Here is a 26,427-nt window from a genome sequence, read left to right as displayed (position 1 = left end):
GAGGAAGGCGACAAGGGCAGAGGAAGAGGGTGGTTAGGCATTTTGCACAGGCATCATGGCGGGATGCACAGGCAATCAGCAGTTTTGTTTCGTTCTTTGTTCTTTTTAAGCCAACAACAAAAAGAAGGAGGAAAAAGAATTTCAGTACACAACTTAAAATATAACCAAGGCAGAGAGGTATTATTTTAGCACATGAAAAGTTGCGTGATTGTAGGAGAACAGGGGAAAGAAAAGCAATGCTTTGGGGTGGGAAGGTTTGCTTTATGCAGAGAGGGTGTGAGATGTTCATGGGATTGCTGAGAGGATGGATGATCCTTGGGAACGAGGCGGGGTTTTGTTTAAATAAAGATGTAACCAAGAGGAGGGCAGAATAGGAGGAGGAGGAGGAGGAGGAGGAGGAGTTAGGAGAGTTTATTGAGGAACTGGGGTAGGAGGAAAAAGGAAATGAGACACAGGAGCTGAGTTTAAAGAGAAATCCACCGGAAAACTGTAGGGAACACCAGCTCAGGGTCTATACAAACTGGAGGTGAAAAGGGCTACAAACTACCTTTTGGCTTAAGGGATGAAGGCAAATATCAGTGGGGTGGGTGGGTGGTGAAACCTTTCACTTCTGAAGATCCCGTGAACAGGTGAAAAAACAGGACAGAGTAGCACACTTTCTCTAGGCCCAGAGACGGAATCAATTCTCATTACAAGTCATTGACTTCAATGAGTATTGTGCCAGGCCCAAAGTGGCAAGGGGCAGGCAGGGCGGGGGGTGGGACGATTAGCCGGGAGTCTCGTGTTCCTCGCACTCACTGATTTGTTTTTTGGATTTCGAGGAGCCCTTGGATGACTTTTTGGGCTTCTTTATCCGCTGGTATTTCAGAGCTTCGAGCCTCTCAGGTGCAGCAGCGTTCCGGGTTGGAGATGGACGTTTTCTAGAAAGACAAAACAGACAAGCGCCATCAGTGGCCCCCTGCCATATTCTGTCTCAAGGGAGGTCTCTCTGTTGGGAAGAGAGCATTCAACCTCTGTCAGGTCTGCCGTGGAAAAGGAGGGGGAATATGAGGAGGGTCCTAGGAAGGTGAAATAAGGGTCCACACCACCACACTGGTGCTGGAGGGGAAACCTTTTTTCCCTCACCTCTTCATGAATATATTAGTGTTATCACCCCACACTGCCAGACACCCCTGGCATTCCCCAACCAACCCTACCAGCTCTTTCTTTGGGAATTGTTTGATATTAAATTTTTTTGCTACTCCCACAACAAATGCTGCTCAGGTCGAACCAGGCAAAGGTTATAGAAAAAAGACATTAGGACTCTGACCCCTTGGCCATTCCTGCGAATGGAAGCAAACTCCTACAAATGGCTGGATCTCTAGAAATGAACCATGCTGGAAAAAAATTGAAATAAAACTATCACCAAGGCTCTTGAATTAAAATGATCTGCAATCTTTAAAAAAAAAATTAAAGTGTCAATTCTAGTGTCCAATAAGGCACTTTTTGGAATTAAGAGGGGAGGAAATGCAAAAGAAAAGAAAAAAGGCATATAACAGGTGTCCACAGTGGTGAGGCAAATTACCAAAATTTAGTAGAAAAAGGATGCATCCCTACTCCACAGCACAAAAAGGTGAAGGACATGAAAGAATCATGGGGTGTCGGGTGGCAGATGCAATGAGAGAAGGTCATAAAATTCTGAACTTTATTTCCAATATACATTTGCATTCATCCCAGTTTTGTCCTAGTGAGATATCATTTCTGCATATTCACCACACAAACATACAGCACACAAGTCCAAGGGAGAGGAACATTGCAAACTGTCTTGAAAGGTACAAGAGAAAGTGGGAGAACTCCTAGACTACCAATGACTTTCTCAAAGGACGTATCTAGACCATTACACTGTCACACTTCAAACTGATTTTGGACAACCACAGCTCCAGCTGATGGGTTTTGCCATAGGCAATGTCATGTTGTTGGGTTGGCTGGAGCTACAGCTACAACTCAAAGCATTCTTCCTCCATCAAAATCTGTAGAACTTAATATGGGGCTTCTTCCACATGCCCTGTGTTGGACCCCAAGTCCCAACAACCCCAGCCAGCATGGCCATCAGGGATGATGGAAGTTGGAGACCAACAGCATCTGCAGGGCTAAATCTATTGTTTCTTAGATAAGGGCCTTCTCTTTAATGGTATACCATCTCTAGAATGTTCTTCAGGAGGCTGACTACACCTTGTTCTAGAGGGACCTAGTTTCCCACTCCTGAATTTCTCTCTGGACAGACTGAGTTTGAAGCGAGCTGAAAGGCCTTCTCTCTTTATTTCAAGACAGATGGCCAGGCATCCAACACAAGTTCTGGATTGCCACAGGGCAGGTTTGCTCTAGCTCAAACGCTTGTCCCATCACCCCACTCCTACCCTAAAGCAGTCTTTCTCAACCTGTGGGTCCCCAGATGTTGTAGGACTACAACTCCCATCACCCCTAGCTAGCAAGGCCAGAGCTCAGGGAAAATGGGAGTTGTAGTCCAACAACATCTGGGGACCCACAGGTTGAGAACCGCTGCCATAAAGGATCAGCTGAAGGACTGAAAGAGATTACGTCTCTCTGCCCTCAGCTGAACCACTGTACCCATAACATTGCCAATGTGCCCTAATTGTCCTGTCATTTGCAATGTCTTAGTAAATGGTCCATTAGACCAAGTAGGTGGAGCTAAACAGGTTTTGACTGTTTGGGGGATCAGAAACAAAAAGGAATGCACTGTGGAGGCAGCAACTGTGGCAAAATCTTCCAAAGTTCTCTTTAGTTTGGGGACACCCGTCAAAGTCCAGGGCCAGGACAACCTTCACAAAGAGTTGCTTCTCTTGTCAATGTCCCCTTCCTTGTGCATAGAACTGCAGAAATCTTCTCTGGCACCCACAGAGGGGGCGAGTCTCTCCTTTGCTGGGGGCAGGCCACATCACAGGGCTTCTCATAGGCATCTGATTAGCCACTGTGGGAGAGAATGCTGGACTAGACAGCCAGTGTGGTTGTAGTGGTTAGAGTGTTGGATGAAGATCTGGGAGATCAGGGTTCAAAACATCATGAAGCACACTAGGTGATCTTGGAAACCAGTCACTGCCTCTCAGTCTCACAGTGTTGTTGAGGGGATTGAATTATGAAGGGGAGAACCGTGTTCATCACCTTAAGCTCCTTGGGGGAAAAAGGAGGATATAAATGCAATAAATAATAAATGAGTGACTAGACTAGACATAGATAGATTTGGTTGCAAATATAATGAGCTACACTTAGTTCACAGTAGTGTAACATGGTATCATATTGTCATTTCTTTGTTGATTTTTCTACTTCTGTTTCTTATTACTCTCCCCCCCCCCGCACATTCTTGCTGTATCATCCTGCATCTTCTCCTTCAGAATCATGTGATTTAGGGGAGGATGTTCCAAAGCAGATGTACTATATAAACACACAAACACAAACTCTGTGGGCCAGACCTTATGCCAGCCTTCACCAACCTGGTGCCCTTTTAGATGCTTTGGAGTACAACTGCCATCAGCCTCAGTCAGCATAACTGTATTCTAAAACCTATGTAGTGCACCAGCCTAGCAAAAGTTGCCTTGCACAGTTCTCAAAACCCATTGCCTAGTTTCATGTTGCTCTAGTAAAGTCCTGGGCTCTGTGTTTCAGCCCTCAGTAGCAAATATTGTGCCAGATCAGTGCTTGAATGATGAGAAGACTGGCTGACTGTAATAAATTCCATAAGGCCCAGCCCTGTTTTAGCCATATAATCCCCCCACCTCAATTTCTCAAAACAGCAGCTAAGGGGGTCAGGACCCTATCTACTGTTATCTAATCTGAGCACTAGGAATGAAGAGTTTTGTGAGAGAAACAAAACACCCAAGGCTAACTGTTTGGAATGCAGCAACCCATCAAAACCCAGGTAAATCTAGTGATGGAAAAATGTTATCTGGCTTTCTTTCTTCTTCCCTTTTGGTTAAAAAAAGTGACGAAATACAGAATTACAGAGTACGAGCAGATATTTATTGAACCTAATACTTCTGGTATGGAGATAAGAAGGAAGTCTGAATAAATGTTGATGTAGAACAGATAGAAGCAACATGTTATCTTCACTGTTTCTCTTGGGTTCTTGAAATGTTATTCAGATTCTCATCTCCTTCCATATTCTGTTCTGCTGCACTGCAAACAAAGCGTCTCTTGTGTTTTCACTGTTTTTAAAAGAATCCAGGGAACAGAGACGGTTGCAAACAGGAGTTCTTTCAGGAAGGCCAGCTTTAAATAGGTAGATAACAGCAACAACAAAAGGAACGTAGGACATCTTTCCAGCTCCTTGACTTCAGCTTTTTCAAAGATGCATTTTTTTCAACGGCATCCCAGGTTCTTCACTGCCTCCCATAACAGCCTAACTCCCATGTTCAAACTTGAGATGCAACAAAAGAAGCAGATGGAGAGGAAGCAAAATAACACTGTCTGTTAAAAAACACCCTGAGAGGCTTCCTTTAACATGTGTCTTGAATATCCAATCTGAGTGTCCTACCATTTGGGACAATTACGCCAACACACAATTTTCAGCAAAATTTACAATGTTATTAACAAGCTGGGACACGAACAGCAGAAGTATGAAAAGTATGGCAGAAAGAGAGAAATTAGTCACTCCCATTTGAAGTTTTTTAAGAGACGATGGAAGGTGGCGGTGGGACATTTGTCAAGATCCAGTCAATGGCGCAGAAGACGGCAGCAGAAGGGAGCTCCAGCCCAAGTTTGCATTTCCCTGTTCCTGCAGAACATTTGGAATCAAGCTTAAAGTGATGAAGTTTCTTTTTCTTCTTCCTTGTAAACTACTAATCCAGAAAATGCATTAGCGCAGCTCAGGAAACAGATTATGTTTTTTCCCTTGTTAATGTTAGATTATGAGGCATACTGGGCTGCTAACAGAAGCATGTTCGTAATAAGGTTTCAAAGATTAAAATTCTCTCTCTCTTTGTGTGTGTGTGACATATATTCAACACCGAGCAATAGTTGATATCAGACATCTCTTTCGTACAAGGACTAGGTAAGATAAGATGGGGAGCAAAACAAGTCACCTTGAACATTTTTGTGCCATCTTTGCGATTTGCAGTACATCTTTTCTACTAATCTACATTTCCCCAGCCTACACTCAGGAAATGTGTGCATGGACTATTCTTTTTTTTGGGGGGGGGGGGCAAAATAAAACTAAAATATATAAGAATATGAATATGTGTGTGTGTGTGTGTGTGTGTGTGTGTGTGTGTAAGCTATACTAATTGCATAAAAATAAGCATTCTAAGCATGAAAGACTATGAAACCTCTCCAATTATTTTGGTGAAAAGACAGGCTGCATGTTCAGGACAAATGTGCAAAAATGGATAGACTTTTTTTTTGCAATGGCAGGATTTTCCAACTTGTAACGGCACACACTAGTTTGGATACTACCTAGTGCAGAATTAGCTGGCTGGTGTGCTATTGCACATCATGCCAGCCTATGGCTCACCACTCTTGCCCATTCCAATAGCTGCCATGCTTACATCTGCATTGAGTGCTGGGCTATTGTTGAGCACAATTCCCTATTAAAGCACTGGAGAGCCAGTGTAGTGTAGTGGTTAAAGTGCTAGACAAGGTCCTGGGAAACCAGGTTCAAATTCCCACCTGGTCATGAAGCTCCTTGGGTGACCTTAGGACAGTCACTGCCTCTCAGCCTAACCTACCTCACTGGGTTTTTGTGGGCATTAAATGAGGAGGACAAGAACCACATACTCAGAGCACACCCATTGAAATGAATAAATATTACTAAACTAGGTTCATTCACTTCAGTGAGTTTTCCCTGAGTAAACCTAGTTGAGTATCACCCCACTCTTTCCTATTAAACACTAATGTTATGGCCCATTGATCTGTCTTTTTACAAAAACTAAACTAAACATGGTACCAGGTGATGGCATGCTGTGTTAGCCACATTTCAAATTCTTACCCAGACTCTATAATTAGGGCTCAAATGGATAAGTTTTTCCTGAAATGTCCAGTTCATGTTAATTGAGCATAGGTGAAAACTAGGCTAAAGCAAGAAAAGATTAATATGGCTTCCTTCCAGAGTGTCCAAAGACAAGAGGAGAAAAAACACCTGGAAGAGATACATGGTTTGCCTATTTGGCACAGTATTCTTCTTGAATGCCAAAAGTAAAGGACAACTAAAATGAGCAGTTCTACTAGTCAGCAATGGCAGAAATTGGGAGCTATTATTTCTCTGGATCTTCCTTCCCAGCTGAAGGTTGGAAGAGTAGAGGAAGAAATGTAAGGGTGAAGTGGCAACCTTTGGCACTGGAATGAGACACCGAGCGGGAAAGGTACAATGAGCACAGCATTACCTCAATAAATAGAGTCTCTCCCCAAAACGCTGGATTACAGCCTCTAGGATTTTGAAGCTTTTAAGCACAGAGACCCCTTCTTCTCCATTTTAAGGGATTGCCAGCCACCTCAAAACTCCAAGAAGGACCTACGCTTGAGTGATACTGCTGCATACCCATTTGCAAGCTGAGTCAATGAAAGATGCTCCCATCCTGGCCCCCAAGCATTTTCCTACTGCGGTGCCAGGCTCCACCACCAGCAGTAGCAGCAGTAGCAGCAGTGCAATGAGGTAAGGAGGAAGCTGATAAAAGAGCAGGGCACACACCAGATAAAGGCATCCCTTCACCAGGTTTGCGGGGGACAGCACAACTTGTCTACACAACGGATTTTCACCATGCTGACAGGAGAGGGATGGAGAAGGGAAAGGAACAAGGGAGAGGAGGCACAGGTTGGGAGGTGAGGAGAGAGAGGTGGGAGGAGGGGAGAAGGCAGGAGAAGGAGGGGAAGGAAAGAGGAGGAAAAAGTAGTAACAATGGAGTGAGAAAAGAGAGAGAAAGCAAAACGTAAGGTAGAAATCATAATGAAATAAGAGAGAAAAAGCAATCAGACAAAGAGGACTTACAACTTCTCCAAGCCAGAGCGAGTGTGAAATGCATGCAGAGAACTGGCACATGGACAGCCTTTAAAGGGGAAAACTCTTCTCTTCCAAAAAAGACAGACAGACAAGAGTCCTCAAACTCCAAAAGATGTACACCAGAGTGACAACTGTCAGGGCATATGCAAGTCCTGGCCAACCCCCACCTAGGCTCACATCTAGGGCTATGAGCAGAAGGCCCTGCCCCACTTAAGGGAAGAGCACGCAGGACACCAGCTTGGCCTTGTGGTTTTTGGGTTTCCCATTACAGTGATGAGATTAACTGTGAGGGGACAAGGAGACCTGTCCTTGGTTAACAGACATTCACAGTGAACTGAGAGCACACACATAGCTTTTTATATCCTAAAGGACTGCAGGGTGCAGTACTGCACACCCACAATTCAGCTTCCTGAGAACCAGTGCTTCACCCCCACCCGAGAACCAATGCTTTCAACTTCATGAAAAGCCAAGTTTCTAGCCCATACGAACACAAATATATTTTTGAAAATGTGTGGCCAATGCCTGCTGAGATCCCAGAAGCCAAACAGGGTGTGTGCAACAGTTAAGAGCTAGGATTTTAGCAGCCGGCTCTCCACAACTAGCAAAAACAAAATAAATTATATGAAATAAGAGCATCACGCAAACTCTGCAAATATTTGGTGAGGGTATCTTATCCAGCTTTCATTGATGCAAAATTTGAATTGTCAAATGTGCAGAATGTTGAGAGTGTGTGTTGTACATGCAGCCCAGATTCAAAATTGAAAAGAGGGTGATGACAACGCAAATCAAACCAGGCCATGGATCAGTGGCACAGTCCTTGCTTTGAATGCAGAAGGGCCCTGGCTCAGTTAAACAGTTCAGGTAGCAGGTGATGATAAAGACTCTCCTCCCAAGATCCTGGAAAGCTGCTGCTAGTCAGAAAGGATAATCTGGGCTAGAGGGACAAATGGTCCAACCTGATTCAAAGTGGCTTCCTATCTTTTGGTCATGTGATCTACCAAGGCAAGACATGGGGAGCCTGTGGCCCTCCAGATAGTGCTGTTGAGGCTACACCTACCATCATCCCTCACCATTGGCTGGGGTTGATGGGAGTCCCAAAACATTTGGAGGGTGCCAAGCTGCAAAAGACTGCAGTAGGGGGTGGACTAAGGAGCCTGGTATAGTAGTCCCATCCAATCTGCCACTGGGTATTAATGGGCCTTCCATTGGGGAGGCCTAGAATAAATCACCCAGGATCTTAAGTGTAACTTGGCCTGCAGTTCCCCTGGCATGACCTTGTATTGAAATCCATTCCCCAGTCCTCAGAAGACGGCACTGGGTTTTTTATGTTGCAGAAGAGAGAGTCATCCAGAGACACTGACGGCAATGCTCCAGATGCCTGTCCAAATTTGTCTGCATCCCCGCAGTGGAAGTGAGCTGATCTAAGGCGTCTGCACAGATCTCATAAACCATGTCCCTCTTCAGTTTTTATGGCTCCATAAAACAGTGGGGTTGTGTGCGTGTGTGTTTGCGGGTGGGGAAGACTGTATACTGACCTGGTCATAAAGTGCCCAGCAACGCTTCACCCACTGACAACTTTACAACCCCAAATCATAAAGCTATCACTTGCCTCTCTTCTTTATGGAGTCTCTTTTTAAATAACAACAGAGTGTGCAGTCGCTTATCATCTGCCGGTTTTCACACAGGGCAGAAATGCCCAGCCTCTCTCGTTTAAGGAGAGACTCCTAGTAGATTAATGTTGCAGGACATAAATCAGTGCCTGCACAATTTGTGGCCATTTTTGGGGCAAGCAAAGCCAACCAGGCCTTTACAGCAGACTACTAGGGGTTCTGTCAAAGCCCCTGCTTTTGCTATTTTGCTAAGAAGAATGGTGAGAACAAAGAGTTTTCATCCAGTATTTGGCATGTTGCCACCCAAGGCTGGCGGTTTGAGATTCTATCAGTGGGTCTTGCAGACCCTCCAAGTGCCTCTATTTTCCAGGGAAAGTCCCAGATTTACAGAAGCCATCCTGGTTTCTGATTTGATCCTGGAATGTCCCACTTTTCCTTAGGACATCCTTATTTTCATTGGAGAAATGTTGAAGGGGACGGAATAGGATGTTCCTATGTTCATCAGAGAAATGGAGGGGATAGAATAGGATGTTCCTATTTTCATCGGAGAAATGTTGCAGGGGATGTCTTTATTTTCATCAGAAAAAAATTGGAGGGTATGGTCTTGCAAAAGGCTCCTCCTGCTCCCGACAGTCAAGGTGCACAGCTCTCAAGGCCATGACAGTTATTTTGGCACCTGAAACAGAACATCCCAAAGCCCTGCTCCCTGTCCCCATCACTAAAAATAATTATAAATTAAATACAGGGATCTCCCAATTTATGCAGCGGTTTTGTTCCAGGCTTCCCTGTGTGTAAATGGAGCACCCTGGAGAATCCTCCTGGCTCACAAGGAGACCCTCCCCAGAGCCCAAAGAGGGTCTGCTGGTGAGCCAGGAAGACTCTCCAGGGTGCTCCACATTTCCAGGTTCCACTTCTGGGTTTGTGGCATGTTGCAAATATAGCATGCATAAATGGGGAGTTACCTATAACTTAGCAGTTTGCTGCCCTTTCATGACACCCAAAATCAGCTGTCTGAGGTGGCTGCCTCACTCTGGTAAGGTAATGGTAAGTCCAGCCTGCTCATTAAGTATGGGGAAGAGATGGGTAATAATCTCATACACAGCAAGCTATATGGGAGGGTCTCTGAAAAATGGGGTTTGGAAGTTCTGACTGGTGTGGCGGTTAAAAGTGTTAGGCTAGAACCTGAGCTCACTGATTCAGTCACATTGCTCCACTTGATATCCATTTATTGTGGTCCTTCTTGGTGATGGGGCACACTCTTGAGGAGCAAGAGGGCAGCAGGGGGGAGGTCTGAGAGGTGTAAATGACTTTGTAACTTTGAAAAGCTGGTATCACTGGGTCAAGTTAATTAGTTTTGTTGAATTAAACTAAATTGGATTTTGGATACATGTTCAATTTACTGTTACTAAGGCAAACTGCTATTATGTGTAATGCTTTTTATAGAGTAGGGGACACTGGGGAAGAGTTTATAGAATCAAGGGGTCAGTGGCCCAAAAAAGTTTGGCTGATATAGAGTCTGTGCTTATAGAGAGAGGGAGATGTACAAGAGAATGGGGAAACCCAAAAGCCACAGAGACTAAGAGTGCAAAGGTTTGTCCTGGATTTTGCAATACCTTATTCCCCTTTAAAGGAAATGTATAGATATATAGATATATGTTATTGAAAAGAGCCCCCCTCCTTTGGAATCCCCTCCCATGCCCCTCTCCCCAACCACGCCCCACAGCACCATCCTTCCAGACATTGATCGCCCTTACCTATTGAGCTGAGGAGTGGCTTGTCTCGACAACACTGCCCAGATAGCTGAGATTAATCAAAAACAAAGCAGTTATCAACACCCGCAAGGAGCCAAGCTCCACAAGACATCAGCAAGTCAAACGGAGGAGGAAAGAAATAATAAAAAAATAAATCCAAAAGGAAAAGTGAGGGGGAAAGAAACCGAAACACAAAAGAAGCAAACAAACAATGCTGGAAAAACAAAGGGGGAAAAGAAATGGAAACAAAAGAAAGGATGGCGAAAGTGTATAGAAGGCATGGCTTCAAAGCACAGACAACAGGGCGCTAACACAGAGAAAGCTGCAGACCTGCAGAAAGCTTCAGGCTGCAGACCTGAAGCCAGCTCAACATTCATTTCCTCCTTCCAGGGAAGCCTGGGAACTGCAGTTGCATGAGGAGGGTAGGGCCAGCCTCAACATCAAGTAGGACAGTGAATGGTTTGGGGGTACCATTAATGGGGAGCAATTTGACACATTGAAATTAAATTTGACACACTTGTGAGAGGGTAAAGGTGGGTTAGGGATCTCTTAACAGGAAGTGTTTTCAGCAGAAAAACCACTACAATTCCCATGATTCTTCGGGGGAAGTCATGGCTGTTAGAATGGTATGAAGTTTGCAGTGTGGACATGTCCTCTAGAGTAGTGTTCTTCAACCTTGGATCCCCATATGCTGTTGGACTACAACTCCCATCATCCCCAGCCAACTAAGCCAATTGTCGGGGATGATGGGAGTTGTAGATCAACAATATATGGGAGCCCAATATTCAAGAACACTGCTCTAGAGTGTCCTAATATGTTCCCATATGTGGTCTTTGAGTGGAAGTCTTGGATCCGTTAGGTTTCAGATTGTCTATACAAGCATAGGTTTAAAGTAACAGAGGTTGCTTTCATTTTGCTAGTCATTTACAGTGCCCTTCAGCTGTTTAGCGCAAAGACATGTCTCCTATCCCTTGGGTCCAATCTCCTGAAGCAGCAACCAATAACCTAGCTAAATGGGTCTCCAAAGACTTAAGTGCTTCCAGGTACCAGAGAGTATAGGTAGAATGCAAAGATGTTTGGCAAGGGGATGAAAAGCCAGCTTCCCACGCTATACTCAAGTCTCACACCTTTGCTCTACAATGACCCTACCACAACCACTGCTTGGGTTCACATACCAGGCTGACCGCACAGTCAAACCAGCCCACCCTTCGCTCCTTGCTTGCTGTTGAGTCACTTCTCCCTCCTGATCCAAATTGATCTACACATGTTTCCATCAAGCCATTTGGGAGGGGCGGGGGGCGGGGTACCACCACTCATTTCCACAACGCTGCGGGATCAAGAGAGGGGGCAAGGGGAGTCAAACTCCACTACATGGAGAACAAAAAAATTGTTTGAACAAAGACAAAAGGATGGAAGGAGAGCGCACCTACAGTTAGTGTGAAAGACAGAGGTGTGGGGAGGAGAAGGAAGAAACGGAAAGAAAGAGAAGACGCTTTGCCTGGTGCAACCCTGGTACCTGGAAAACCAGCTGCTGGAGGTAATTGGCCAGCTGCAATCCCTTGCATGGACAGGATCCGAGGGTGCTGGCGGCTTCCTGATTTGACTTCTGTGTGTTTGGGGTAGATTTTGACTTTTTTAATTTTTTGGTCCTCTCCTTACAAGCTGTTCATGTGGCTAATGTCTTTGTTTCTCTCGCCTCGCCCAAGTCTTGTGGGTGGGGCTGCAGCACCCCTTTTGGAGATGTTGTGGAAAAAGGCGGCTCGTGCGGCCATGTTTCGTTCATGGAAGATGACAAACCCTCTCGGGGGGTAAAAGAAGGATGTGAAGAAGGCAAAGAGCGGGCCTCAAGGCCTTAATGTCCCAGGAAAGTAAACAGCCAGGAACTAGAAGAGGAAAATACTGGTAATATCTGGGGCTCACTGACCCAGTTGCAAAGCGAAAAGAAACACCACCTGAACCTACAGTTTTTAGACATTTGGACACCCTCTTCATTTCATCCCGGCACGTGACTCCCAAACAAAAATGAAAGCTTCAATATTTTTATTTCTTGTGATGGGGGAGGAAAAGGGAGAGCCCTTGAGCTAACCAACAGTACACAATTCCCAACAGTCCCAAAGGCCAAGGACCTTATGGATCTAATCGCCCATGCTGAGGGGGTAACGGACATTGGCAGGGGGTGGCCCAACACTGCAAAACTTGACTGGGGAAGGGAGGGGGAAATAATACTAGAAATCCCAACTGGAGGCCATCTCCAAAAAAGTTGCTGCAGCGTGCCTCGACATGGATTCAGGTGATGGTGGCAGGGGAAGAAGTTGTGGGGAAGGGATGGGAGCAGGTGAGGCGGGGAGGGAGAGAGAGGCTGGGGAGAGGGGAAGCTGGCAATGTCCACACACACACACTTACCCCGAACTGGTTGTCGGTGTCGGCTCTGGCCTAAGAATGTCCTCCCCTCCCCTCCTCGGAGAGGGGATTTGTCCGAAGACGTCTATGGGCTCCACGGGCAGGGAAGGGCACTGAGGGGGGGGATAGCCAGTGGCCAGAGAAGTGAAAGCCATGGCTGGCCGGAAGCTGGGGCTTCCTCCCCGGCTGCTCTGGGCAGGGGATCCTGTCGACGGGGTGGACTTGCGGGAGAAGCTGACGGCTGCCGGAGGCTGCAGAGTGATCTCAGACATCTCCGCCTGGTGGATGAGGCCCGGCCGTGGCCTGGCCCGCGCCGTCAGCTCTGGAGAGCTGGTGCGGGAGCTGAGGGGGCTCTGGGTCAAGGGGGAAAGCCTTGAAGGTTGTAGCACCACCTGATGTAAACTGGGCTCAGCCCTCCTGGCTTGCCGGGGGCTGGGCCGAGGTCTGGGTTGGGGGTCGTACCACCTGGTGTCCAGGCCAAATGTGCTTGTGCCGCTGTGGCTGACTGACTCGGACGGCCCATGGTAAGGCAACACAGGTATGCCCATGCCTTGACTGGTGTGTCTTAGCTGCCCTTGACTCGCCATTGGTTGCATAGGTTTGTCCTGCCATTTGGCGGCGGTGGGCATGGAAGGTTGGCTTCTGCTTGGCGACTTGCCAGTCCAGCTCTTTGGTGCCTCCAGGGCCAGGATGCCAGGGTAGGATGTGGGGACCTGGAGCGAGGAAGGTGGTGGTCCCCTAGGAAGACTGGCCTTTGGCTGCAGGCTCTCAGCCATTTCGCACTGGTGGAGCTGGTGGGGGAACATGATGGGCGACGATTCTAGGCCGCTGAAAGGGAACTCAGCCCTGCCCCATGGCTCGGGGGACCGGCCCCCCGTCGGAGTCTGGGTCAGGGGCAGCGTGCTGTTGGAGGCGTTCTCTCCATTCTCCTCGGGGATGGTGGCATGGCCAAAAGGCCCCTCTGGGTGCAGAGGAGGGGAGGACATGACAGAGCTGAGGGGGCTGACCTCCGGCATGTAGAAAGGCGGAGGGTCCATCTCGCCGGGGCTGCTGCTGCTGAGGTAACCGTAATACGGGCCGTGGTGGAATGGCCTGGGGGCAGGAGGCCTGGCCTGGCCGGTGGCTTGGAGGCGGCTCTCCATGGTGCCCGTCCCCTCCAGGCCCCGGTGAAACCTTGGGCTGTATGCTGGTGGCTGAAGGTAAGACTCCTGGCTGGAGGAGAGAGGCGTCAGCTGGGACTTGAGGGCTGTCACAGAGGCAGGCATCACGGGGTCGTCATTCTCTTCATCGGACTGGCGGAACTCCGGGTACATGTCCGTCTCCTCCACAAAGGGGAAGCCCTCTATCCGGCGGGTCTTGAGGGAGGGCTCCATCTCTGAAGGATCCATGACAAAACGGCCGTCTGGCCCGCGGCTGATGAGTTCGATGGGGGTGGTCGCCTCAGCTTCTGCCTCAGCCTTGGAAACACTGTACTTCTTGCTGCTGATGGCCCGCTTGGTCTTCTTGTACAGGGAGAGCTCCTTCTCCTTGCTGGGGCTAAGCATCCGCTTGCCGGGTGGGCCCTGGTCATCGGAAGATTCGGAGTGGGGACGGAGCGTCCGGATGCTCTCGGGGCTCACTTTTCCAGAGGACAACCTGTGCCATAGAAAGGGGGGGGGAGCATAATTTTAATAATGGATCACAGAGAAGACCAAGGTCTGTAGTTTGATTAACACCACAGTTTGAGTAAAAGGATGTATGAGCACTAAATAACATAAACTCCTTAACTGGATGTAAAATGAATAAGCAGAAGTTAGGGTGGGACATGTGGGACATCATTATTAATATTACTTCTCCTTTGCAAAGGCCACATTCACATCATACGTTTAAAACACCACAATACCACTTTAAACAATCATGGCTTCCCCCAAATAATTCTGGGAGATGAAGCTTGTTAAAGGTGCTGAGAGTTGTTAGGAAACCCTTCTATTCCTACATTTCTCAGGGTGGTTTAACCATTTAATCCATATTCCCAGGGAACTCTGGGAAGTGTAACTCTCAAGGGGAATGGTTGCTTTTAACTGATGATTTCATAGATTTTCTTCTCTCGTTTTTGTTTGTTTGTTTGCTTTTTTACAACACAGAGATACTTACGGAGACTCTAAACTCTTCCTGCAATGGGTTATTGAGAGAGGAGGGTCTGGAAAATATAAAGGGGGTGTGGGAGAAATAATTAAAAGAGTTGAAAGGACAACATTGAATGAGGCACCCTATTTCTTACTTTTCCAACGATGAAAAACAGAACAAGAAGCTCACCCTTGCAGCCAATGTAAACTGGGTATCCCCACTATTACAGGATGTTCACAACATTAAGTGTTTCTCCACATGACCAGATGCTGTTGCACATATCGTCATCATCATCATCATCATCTATTAATTTATACACTGCTTACATGTCAAAATGGTTTCTAAGCACTTTACAAGTATAACATCAATTATAAAAAACACACACACACGCAATATGTGCAATAAAGCAATTCCATAAAAAACATCCTTCATTAAAATACATAAGAAAAAAAGCCCATTAAAAATATTATTTAAACAAAACACAAAGCTCAAGTTCCGGGAAATGCTTGCCTACACAGGTTTCTCTACAGAAGCCAGTGGGATGCCAATACGATAGGGCCTCTTGTATTTCAGCAGAAAGAGCATGCCCTAATACTGCATATCAGTGTTTTATATGCTGTTTTATTTGTAGTAGCACTGCATATAAAACTAGCACATCAGGGAGAAGGCGAGGTCAACTTCTTTTTTCCAGACATCAAATGCTTTATGGTATTATTATTAAACGTTTGGTCATGCGACACTCCACCCCACGATACAACCTGACACTGTGGAAAGAGGTTAGCTCTTTGAGGCCTTATCGTCATATCTAGTGATTGTATCCAATGTCAGTCATACATTTAATAGACCCATTGAAATGAAGGGCCAAGACTAACTTAAGCACATTAGTTTTAACGGGACTACTCTTATTATTACTATTACTACTACAATTTATTAACCATACTTTGCCATAAGGTCCCAGGATAGGATACAACAATTAAAACACAATGCATTAATATTAAAACACAGTATTACACAACTTAGCTGGATACCAAAGTAGGCAAGTGGGGGTGTAGAGAGACATTTTAAGATCACAGTCACACCATCCATTTACCGCACTGATATACCACTTTAAACAGTCATGGCTTCCCCCAAAGAATTCTGGGAGTTAGTTTGTCCAGGGTGCTGAGAGTTGTTAGGAGGCCCTTATTCCCTGCCCAGAGCTACCAGTCCCAGAATGGCTTAACTATCAATTCCTCCTCACAGTAAACCCTGGAAATTGTAGCTCTGTAAGGGGAATGGGGGCCTCCTAACAATGTTCAGAACTTTTAACCAACTGCACCTTCCAGAATTCTTTGGGGGAAGCCATACGTGTTTAAAGTAGTATCATGGTGCTTTAAGTGGATGGTACAAATGCGGCCTAAGTTTGGTGGAGGGAAAATAGTTTGAACACATATTCTGTGCCTAGAAAAGCAAGTGTCTTGGGACTTCCGGGTTAGCGCGAACGGCTAATGGCGGATTCCCTCCGAGCTCCGGAGGGAATCGGCTCTGCTGAGGACGGGTCTTGCCGTGCCGGCGACACGGGGACCCTCAGAAACCGCAGGCGCGGAAGCCTGCGGACTTGGTGACTCGGTGGGCACCTTAAGCGCCCTCCCCGACCCACGAAGAGCCTTTTTAAAGGCTGCGGAGAGGGTACGGAGAGTGGCGTGGTGCTGAGAGTAGACCGCTACCTCAGTAGAGCGAAGCCGCAAGCCATGGCCGGAGAGCGCTGACTTTCTTCCCAAAATTTGGACTGGATAACAAAGGACCCGTGAGTAGTGGAATTTGGACTTTAAAAATTTTATCCTGTGAATTCGGCACGATCGGGGGATGTGTTAAAGGGAAGTCCGCACCCCCTCTACTTATAGACGTTTCAAAGCAAGGAACGGAGAATTAAGGCGGAATGAATACTGTTTTGAAGATTTAAAAGTTTCTCACAAATTTGATAGAACAAGATTTTTGTGCTGGAGAGAAAGGGAATTTGGAACTTTGTGTGTATCCCCCCCAAAAAACCCGGGAGTGTCCTATTTGGGTCCCGGAGGAAGAAGTGAAAGGAGTTTGACAGCTGTCAAAGAAGCTGTCAAACGGGCGGACAAAGTAAAGAATTTTGCTATTTAATAACTCTTGGAATTAAAGCTGATATATTTGGACTGAGGCGAATGGAAACAAAGTATTGATAATAACAAAGTAACAGATTATTGGAAAAGGACTACTAAATAACTGAAAGCCCCCTAGGGGGAATTAGTGACATTACAATGGCTGCAGAGGGAAAATTACTGGCGGAGATAGAAAAAATGTTCTTTCTCGTGGGAATCCTGCAGGAGCAGAGTATGGCTCTAAGTAAAGTTTTTATGACCTTGAATCCTGAAACAAACAACTCTGCTGAATGCACAAAGGAGACGTATGATAAAAATTCTGCAGCTGAGCAGGAAGAGATGCCTTTGGAATTGACAGAGAAAAAAGAAGGAGTTCAGACACTACAAGCGGAAAATATCAACCAGGAATCTGCAGCGTTAGAGTATGAGCAAGAAGACCTTTGGATTACAGACCTGCGAAAGATGAGAAAGAAAAAGAGAGAAGCCCCTGGAGTACTTGGAATATTAAAACTAGAAAGAACAAAGCAATATGATTGGGACTTTTCTCTTGAGTATGGAAAACTAGATGGCCTTTCGCAGCAAACACTCTTCAACATTCTGAATGAAAGAAAATATGATCTGACTCTGACTGAACTCCTTCGGGGTCTTAGGACCATCAAAGAGGACTACCAATATAGTTGGCAGAGAGGGACTGACAGAGAATCAGACGCCTCGGACGTGAGGAATCCGGGCTAGAAATATTTTTTGTTTGTTTTCTGGACATTTGTCTAGGAAGGGACAGAAACCGGGGCAGGGGGGGGAGAGAATAGAATTATAAAATGTTATGTTTTGTTTTACTTGGTCAATGTGACCTATAATTAATATAATAAAGGGAAAATTTGTGAAGGGGAAGTTAGATCGACCTTAAAAAAAAAAGAAATTAATGATTATAAGAGAATTGGATAGTTGAATATAGATAAACAAAAGAATTTAATTTTTAAAAGCAATGTGAATATCTTTAAGAGGTTAGGTAAGAACTTGCTGAATTAATTTTGGAATTGGGATGTAAGAGGAGGGGGTGGGGGGAAGTCAATGAAAGTGGGTAAAGAAACTTAGGGTATGTAATTGTATTTGTGTGTTTGTTTGTCTTTGTCTTTGTGTGTGTGTCTGTTGTTATAAAATGTAAAAACCCAATAAAAATTATTTTAAAAAAAAATAAAAAAAAAAAAAAAGAAAAGCAAGTGTCTTGGAATGCAGCATGTTTATCCCAGAACTATTTCCTCAAGATTTCAGAGTATAAGGCTGTCTTGACGCCTAGGTGATTATTGCCTTAATTTTCCAGGAAATGCAAGGTACAGACTCACCTTTTTTGCGCTTAAGTTTCCGTTTGCGTTGCTTGTTGACGAAGCAGGCAGCTAGAGTGCTGAATAGGATGGCAGCTGCGAGGAAGCAAATGGTGGCAACTATTCCAGCCAGCACAGGCCGGGCCAAGCCTTCATCAGTCAGCTCTGGCTGTGGAAATATGTCTGGAAGAGATAGATAATAGGGGAGCCTCTTAAGACACTGCTACAGGCACTTGTTCTGCAGGGAGACCATCAGAGTAAGAATAAACAAATGGAATTACTTCCATCATCTCTTCACCACACACATTTGAGGAGATTTCATTGGGAAATGGTTGATGCTGCTGTGCTGTGGTAGGCAGTTTTGAAGAGGGTTGGACAACAGTCAACATCTCAAACACATCTCCATGTGGGGGGGAAAACAAGGCTTCTGGCACCTTGAACATTTAACAGGTCCGTTATGGCCCTCTAGAATTTGTTAAACTACATCTCCCATCAGCCCCAGCCAGCATGGCCAATGGTCAGGGATGGTGGGAGGAATAGCCCAACAAGCTCCAGAGAACCACAAGTTAAGCTGGATCAGGCCAGGAGCACTTCTAGTCCAGCATCCTGTTCTCACAGTGGCCAACTAGATGCCCAAGGGAAACACATAAGCAGGATCCAAGCAAAATAACACTCTCCCCTCCTCAGAAGCACTACTGCCTCTAATAGTGGAGGCAAAGCATGGCCATTGTGGCTAGTAGCCATTGATAGCCTTACCCTCCTCTATGTATCACTCAGATTTATGCATTAAATAATTTGGCAGAAAAACAAAACCGAGTTCAAATTTTTCATCTGGCAGGGAGGGCCAGGACAATTCCTCAGTTCTGAGGCCATTCTCAAGAAGGACCCACTCCTTGTGATGATCTTGCCCATCTGCAGATTTGGTTTGGCTGGTGAAAAAGCTTAATGGAAGGTGGAGAAAGCACTTCCTTACCTGTGCTGGATACGCCGGCAATGTTGCTGGGTTCACTGATGAGGTCTTGCATGACAGCCAGAACTCTGAACTCGTACCATGTGTCCTATGGCATGAAATATGTGCATTATCAAACATCGCCTGACAACCAATGCTGACATTTGTCGTGAAAAATGAATGCCACCACAAACTGTGGTCAACAGTTGGACTCAGTTTTTAATTGGAAACAGTACATTTTCCCAGTGGTGGCAAAGGAATTGGCTTTATACATGCAGGGAGATTAGCCACTTTTAGTATCTAGAGTCATCAGGTTGCAACACTTGTAGTGAAGTCAGAAAACAGAGTATTCTAGGGTCTCCAAAGAGATAGTGAGTGCAGCAATTAAGCCCCCAAAATGTATTTAGTGGGTTTTCTTAGGGACCATTTAACACCAAACATATATACACACATATCACTTGATAACCTAACACTTGCTTCATAAAACTGAATTCACAATACCATTTATACCCCCACCTGTCCACAGTCAAAAGGATCGTCCAGGTGGCTTATACTGGTAAAAATATGTAACATAAAATTAAACATAATAAAAGAGAACAGAGAGAATTATTATTATTTTTAAAATGAAGCATAGAGGATTACTAATGCATTGGTTCCACTTCAGAAGCAAGACCAGATAATTTGCAAGTCCCAAATCCAGGGAGATATTTTGATATACATAATTTTTAAAATGGAATTTGGATGGGAATTTCAGATGCATCCCTAGTTCGGAGAGATGGATAGTACGTCAACCACTCTTCTCAAATGAAAGAGCAGTGTGTTAGAAATTTTCACCATTAGGGCATCATTTCTGGTGCTCCAAAGGCCTATTTGCCAAGGAACCCTTTGCAGTTTTCTGTAGAACCTCTTCTACAGAAGATTTGGGACTATGCTCTGGGATAATGTTCTTCAACCTTCGATCCTCAAATGTTGTTGGACTTTAACTCCCATCATCCCTGACACTTGGCTAAGCTGGCTGGGGATGGTGGGAATTGTAGTCCAACAACATCTGGAGACCCAGTCTTGAAGAACACTGTTCTAAGATGTACAGACAAGCTCATATGCGGCACTGCTCAGGCTTCCTGGAACCTCATTTCTGTCAGAGAGCAGCCTGGAACATACCCAACACTCCTCTGCGGCAGAACATTGCAAGGAAAGATAAACAGTTTGGGAGACAATTTGTCTTTCAGGGAAGCTTGTCTATTATTACTAGCCTTCTTATTAAGGAATTCCTATTAAGCTCGCACACTTAATTCACTCCAAGATTTCCCAGAAAGATCACCACACTGTAGGTTCAATCTGTCATCCGCTTACCTGAGTCAAATCCTTTGCAAAGAAGTCACTGTCACTCCCCAAGATGGCATCATCTAAAATCTCCCATCTTTCTCCAACCCGAAACTCCATAATATAACGGTCAATAGGAAAGCTATGATTGGCTGGAGGAAGCCATGACAATAGGACTCCTTGCTGCGTCCGATTGGCTGTTAGGCACCTTGGTGGAGTAACCAGCACCAGGGGTTCTGGAGTTGTGACAGGGAATGCTGAAGATAAAAAAAAAATGTTGGGATAGAAGGGGAAGGGAAAAGAAATATTTTTAAAACAGATGCAAGAAACCTATGGGGGGGGCGGTGATGGGTCTTGTGTTTTACACTGGAATTGCAGCACATTTGTCAAAGTGTTTGACCACTTCTGCTTTAAAAGCTCTGCCGTTTCACCCTTACTGTCCCTTATGCCCAGAATGTTTTCCTCAGAATACCTGCTTTATGCCACCTATCCTGCTGCCCCTTAACTGCTTCCTCGAAGCTCTGCTCTTCCACGACACCTTTGGCTCAACCTTTTACTTTTACTGAGAGTAAGCACAGCACTAAATTTCCATGTGCCTCCCCCACCCCCTTTCTTAAGATGTCATAACCAAATTCTGCTTGGCAGTTCCTGAGATCAGTGAGAAGGTTTTTGTCTATGCTTGGATGCAATTAGACACCATGTTGAACCAGTTGGAGAACCCTTGAAAGCTTGGATGCAATTAGACACCATGTTGAACCAGTTGGAGAACCCTTGAAAGCTTTCTGGTTTCTTAGAATTCCAGAATAACACTGGGTACGACACTGCTAGTAATTCATTCTTCTTTTTTTAAATGGCTTTGTCATTTTGGCTTATGGAACCTTGGATCAACAAGGTCCTCTTCTGAGTCTCACCTAAAGTATTCACAGTGACCACCTCACTGAAGGAGCTTGTGCCTAGCTTGTTTTGGGCCAAGACACTGAACTGGTAGGCAGTCTCCGGTTCTAGATTATCCATGAGGAACCAACTGGGCCCAGGTGGCACTGGGAAAGAGAGCCAGTCATGAGGTCCAAATTGTGCCCGCTTCATCCTGGCAAGATAGAAGAAAGACAATCGAAGGGGCGGGTTCTTTAGAGGGAAGAAATCAAAGAGGAAAAAGAGAACAAGAGAGAGAAAAGAAAAGTGTAGAAAGAGGAAAAAAGAGAGAGATAATTCCTTAATGAACAATGGAGCTACTTGGGGTTGGATCCAATGACACCCAGGACTCTGCTAAATACAAAATTCTGCACCAACATGACTCACATTTCATGGCAAGGAATGCTTGATTCTGCGGCCAGACTCAATCCAGCACATTTGCATTATCACTCCAGATTTGCATTATTTATTTTGCTCCTACTAGTTACATGGGAGGGGGAAATGAGACCTGAACCCCACACCCTCTGGCTTCCCACAGATCTTATTCAGAGACTCTCCTGATTCCTGCAAATGCAGCAGGTGTTGCCCACAAGCTTTCAAACCTGTTTTTAACCATCATATGGGCTAGAAACCTGATTGTTGATTTTAATGAAGGGTGAGACATCTAAGAAGTTGAATTCTGCACCCAACACTTAATGTAATGAGTTTCTTCTCTCGCTCTCTTCACACACACACACACACACACTCCTGCAATTTTGTACCACTAAGGTCTGTGCACAAGTTTCTAAAGGCTTGATCTGTTTCCACTGCAGCAAAAGAGAAGGGAGATGTAAACTGGTTTTTTGCTTGCCACTCTAAACCTGCGTACAGATCTTTCCATCCAATCGGATGTAAACTAATGAAATGATGACAGCCCCCAACAGTACAATGATAATCGGAAATGATATGTTTTCATCCAGCCATCCTGCACCCGTGGGTCTCTTACCGCATCAGCCCTGATTATTTGTCACGGCAAATCTAAACATTAATTACTGACGGCCCTCTCCATGGCACACGGTGCTAGCTCTGCTAATGGATAAGCAGGTGGGAGGCTAGGCTGACTCATACGTCATCAGCGGGACTGCCAAATTAATGCCAGAGCCAAATGCTGCCCTCAGGCTAGGCTCACCTGAGCAGCACCTCCCATGAGGACCATGGCCAAGAAATGATTTCATTCACTTTGGTCGCATTCCAGGCCCTGCTGATGCCAATGGAACGGAAGGCAGAGCATTGAAAGAAGGCAATGGGGATTGCCCAGGGCTGTCCCTACCATAAGGAAGAGTGAGGCAGTCACTGCAGGCAGCAGATGCTGAGGAGTGAGGATTGGGTAGGGCTGTTTGCACCATATGGCCAGGTTTGCACCCCCTAAGTGAGCCTGCTGTCCTTCAGGGCAGTGGAGGTTGCTGTTCGGCATTGAGATAAGATTCCACTGCTAATCTGGTCAGCTTCTGTACATGAACTTGAGGGAGCCACAATTTTTGTCCTTTGCCTCAAGGAACAAAATGGGGTTGGCCCATTGAATTGACAATTCTCCTTTGCACCACTAATCCTATGTAAGGTTTCCACCGAGAGCATCTGCTTCTGCAGAAACGAAGCTGCTGGCGGAAGTAGGTGCAAGTATGTGATTAAAGTGAAGCCAGAGCAAGATCCAGGCAGCACAACAAAAGCCTAGACAATGGGACCATCTGGACAGCAGCCCATAGGGCAAAGGCAACAGTGCCTGTCAGGATCCTTCCAACACTTTTGGAGTTCAACCAGAGCCCTTCCAAGGAACAATTTGGGAAGACGTGGGTCCCTTTAAGGTCCGAGCAGCTTCAGTCTGTCTTGCTTTGCCCCTCTTCACAGTGACTGGTCCCTGTCTTTTCCTGTTCCTCTGTAACATCTCCTGTTGGCAAAGCACCTGCTGCATGCAGGAACTCTGATCCTTAGCCTGCTCTGCTGATCTGACTCTGCTACCTTCTCCATTCCTTTTTAATGTTATGCAACAGAAGATGCCAACACAACAGTGGTGCTAGTGGAAACTCTCTGTGCAATACATTGCACCACTTGTCATGCAACAAATTACCAGCAACCTGCTCATGCATTCTCTTGAGCGACAACTTTCCGCTGGGGCAAAACATTTCAAGGGTGCAACAAGTATACAACTAAGTGACTTTAATTTAGCACGACTTTGGATTACAACCCATAGACAACAGTGGAAGTGGATAAGGCCCTATGGAGCAGGCAGGCAACCTCAAACTGCATGAGGCCCTCCCACTAACATCAATAAAGCCCTCTGCAAGCAAGCAGTTCAGACCTCTGGCAGATCCTGGCAGACTGTCGGATGGGGAGAAAGGAGGCAAGGGTAGAGAGAAAAAGGAGGTAGTCTCCTTTTTGCTTTTGCCCCAATGCAGGCTTCATGTCTGCTCATAGTTGGCAGACTCCCTCTGATAGATTACCCCTGTTGGAATACAACCATAGACCGAGAAAATGTTGTCATTTCTTGCCCTAAAGGGAAGATCCAGCTGCTTCAAGCTGCACCACATACACCAAAAAAACACCAAACCCAACTGCAATTCACTTGGGGAGAATAAATGAATAAGAGTCCAGCAGGAAAGAGAATCCCTGGATGTAAATTAAAAGGGGAGGGAGAATTTAGCATGGCACCAATAAGTGGCTCCAGTGGGTAATAAATTGCAACTCTTTGCTGAAGATGGAAGCAAACAACTCCTTAGGGCAGTGACTTTGAAACCATGTCCTGGAGCACTCTGGGCTTCCCCAAAGCTCAGTTAGGAGGGTGGGAATCAATAATGGTGAAAGACAGCTTGTCTGTCATTTGCAATCTCCCCCTGCAATGCCAGATGTTGGAAGGGCACTGGGAATGTTTTAGGCTGTGCTCAGTTCACGCAGGGCCATAAAGAGGCTCAAGAGACGCAACCAGGGACCTGCATGAAATAAGCATGCCCCAGAATCCTCTGCGAGGGCACCGGGATCCCTGTAAAAGAAATGCAGGGCTTCTTCAGCAGGTGAGTCAGCATGGACCAGGTTCCCTGTAGAGGGAAAAAAATGTTTATCATTTATTTATTACATTTAGATCTCACCTTTCCTCCAAAGAGCTCAAGATGATGGACATAGCTCTCCCCACCTCCTCATTTTATCCACCCAACAACCCTCTGAGGTAGGCTAGGCTAAGAGACAGTGACTGCTCCCCACCCCAGGGTCACACCGTAGCAAGTTTCATGGCTGAGTAGGGGATTTGAACCCTGGACTCCCAGATCCTAGTCTAACCCTCTAGCCATTACATCACACTGGCTCTTTGGGGATGCTACTCTTTGCCTTGGGAACCTTCCAAAAACGGAAGCATCTTGTATCCACAGAGATGCAGAAGCATCTGCCACAGAGGCCTATGCTCCTTTCCCGCACCCCTGGGGACTCCTTGCGCAGACCCAAGCCAAAGAAAATTAACCTATTTTGTTTTAAAGGTTCTGAAAATATCCCTGTTTCTCAACAATGTGATGGGGTAAAAATTGCCAGGACAGCTGACAGCAATCTAGCTGTTCTCCTCCAAGGTGAGACGCAGCTCACAGAGGGAAGATGGTTTAATCGTTCCTTTGCAATGATATTTTAATCACAGAGGCAGCTGCATAAATTTTGTACTCTAAGCCTGTTCCCTTGATTGATCTGTGTTCCTCCACCTCCCACAACACCCTTTTCCTTTATCCCACCCCTATCTCCCATCTCTCCTTCCTTCCTTCCTTCCTTCTCACGTTTTGTTTCTTTACATAATCATATAACCCTCACTTTCTCAAGCGCTACCTTTATGCTCTTCGGGAAGCCAAGTAGATTTTATGATGGGGAAGCACATAGCCAATCTCTGCTCCATCAGCAACCCACCATCCTCACCCCTAAGCTGGTCAGCTTGGACCATCAAGAGGAGGGAGGAGAAGAAGAGGAGAAGAAAGGGTGGGGAGAAGATCCTCAAGGATTTGAGATGAGAAACACAACTGAAATGCAGGTCACTGTCACCTCTGCTGTTCCTTCAGAGTCAACAGAGTGACAGAATGTCAATCAGCTTGGAGGCCTCTTTCTGCCAAGCCATGTGCAAGGCAATGAATTTGCTGTGCTGCAGCAACATCTGAGCACCTGCCTAATCTGGCAAAAAGCTTGAAATGGGAAGGCATGCAGCTGCCTTACACCAATTTGCCCATCTAGACCCGCAAAGAATGACAACAGCTTTCCAGGGTCTCAGGCAAAGAAGGGTCCTTCCCAATCACCTGCTGCTACCTGATAGTTTTGATGCAGGGGAACCTGTGGCCCTTCAGATGTTGCTGGACTACAATTCCCACCATATCTGGCTAGTGGTCATGCTGGCTGGGGTTGACAGGAGTTGGAGTCCAATAACATCTGGAAGGCCAGAGGTACCCCACCATGGTTTTAACTGGAGATTGAACTTGGGGTCTTCCACCTGCCATGAATGCAGTTTACTCTCTGAGCTATGCTCCCTTCTTTGGAATCCTGGTGCTCTCTGAGCTAGCTTTGTAGCTACTATCTGTCTACCTATCCCCCACAAGACCTGGGATATAATGATCATGAATAAAATCATGAGCTATAAGCAATTGTTGCGAGGAAAAAACAGAGAGGGGGAGAACAATCTATGCCACCTTGAGCTCCTTGGAGGAAAGGTGGGGTCTAAATGACAAAATAAAATAAACTATGGAATGGGAGAAACCACTCAATAGAAACGTTTAAACAAAACTGGGTGTCCTATCTTTTCTATAGGAATCTAAACCAAACAGGAAACACTTGATGAAACCATGAATAAAGGACTGGCAGGCTGCATTCAACTTCATGAGATGCAAGCTATGTGGCAGCAAGTTCCATAGTTGAACTATCTGCTGCATGAAGTAGGACATTATTTTATCAGTCCTGAGTTTTCCAAC

General features: G+C 45.8%; 1 protein-coding gene across 6 annotated transcripts in view; it reads right to left on the bottom strand.

Moving 5' to 3' along the window:
- Positions 1-26,427, bottom strand: part of IGSF9B (immunoglobulin superfamily member 9B) — a 122,233-nt gene that overhangs the window by 5,963 nt on the left and 89,843 nt on the right. For 2 of the 6 annotated variants that reach the window (XM_081843056.1, XM_081843057.1), the window contains exons 13-19: positions 21,469-21,644; positions 20,588-20,814; positions 19,259-19,343; positions 18,307-18,468; positions 14,880-14,925; positions 12,750-14,381; positions 799-920 (exon numbers count right to left, since the gene is read on the bottom strand). In XM_081843056.1, the coding sequence (XP_081699182.1) occupies positions 799-920; positions 12,750-14,381; positions 14,880-14,925; positions 18,307-18,468; positions 19,259-19,343; positions 20,588-20,814; positions 21,469-21,644 (2,450 nt within the window). Of the gene's footprint in view, positions 1-798; positions 921-10,349; positions 10,396-11,862; positions 12,230-12,749; positions 14,382-14,879; positions 14,926-18,306; positions 18,469-19,258; positions 19,344-20,587; positions 20,815-21,468; positions 21,645-26,427 lie in introns of those variants that run through there. The other 4 variants (XR_014151721.1, XM_081843058.1, XM_081843059.1 and 1 more) reach the window with 4 other exon arrangements.

The sequence above is a fragment of the Podarcis erhardii genome (genome assembly GCF_964252035.2).
Source record: "Podarcis erhardii genome assembly, chromosome: 16".
Taxonomy (NCBI): Eukaryota; Metazoa; Chordata; class Lepidosauria; order Squamata; family Lacertidae; genus Podarcis; species Podarcis erhardii.
The sequence above is the reverse complement of the archived record's forward strand: the minus strand, read 5'-3'. Positions and strand labels throughout refer to the sequence as shown.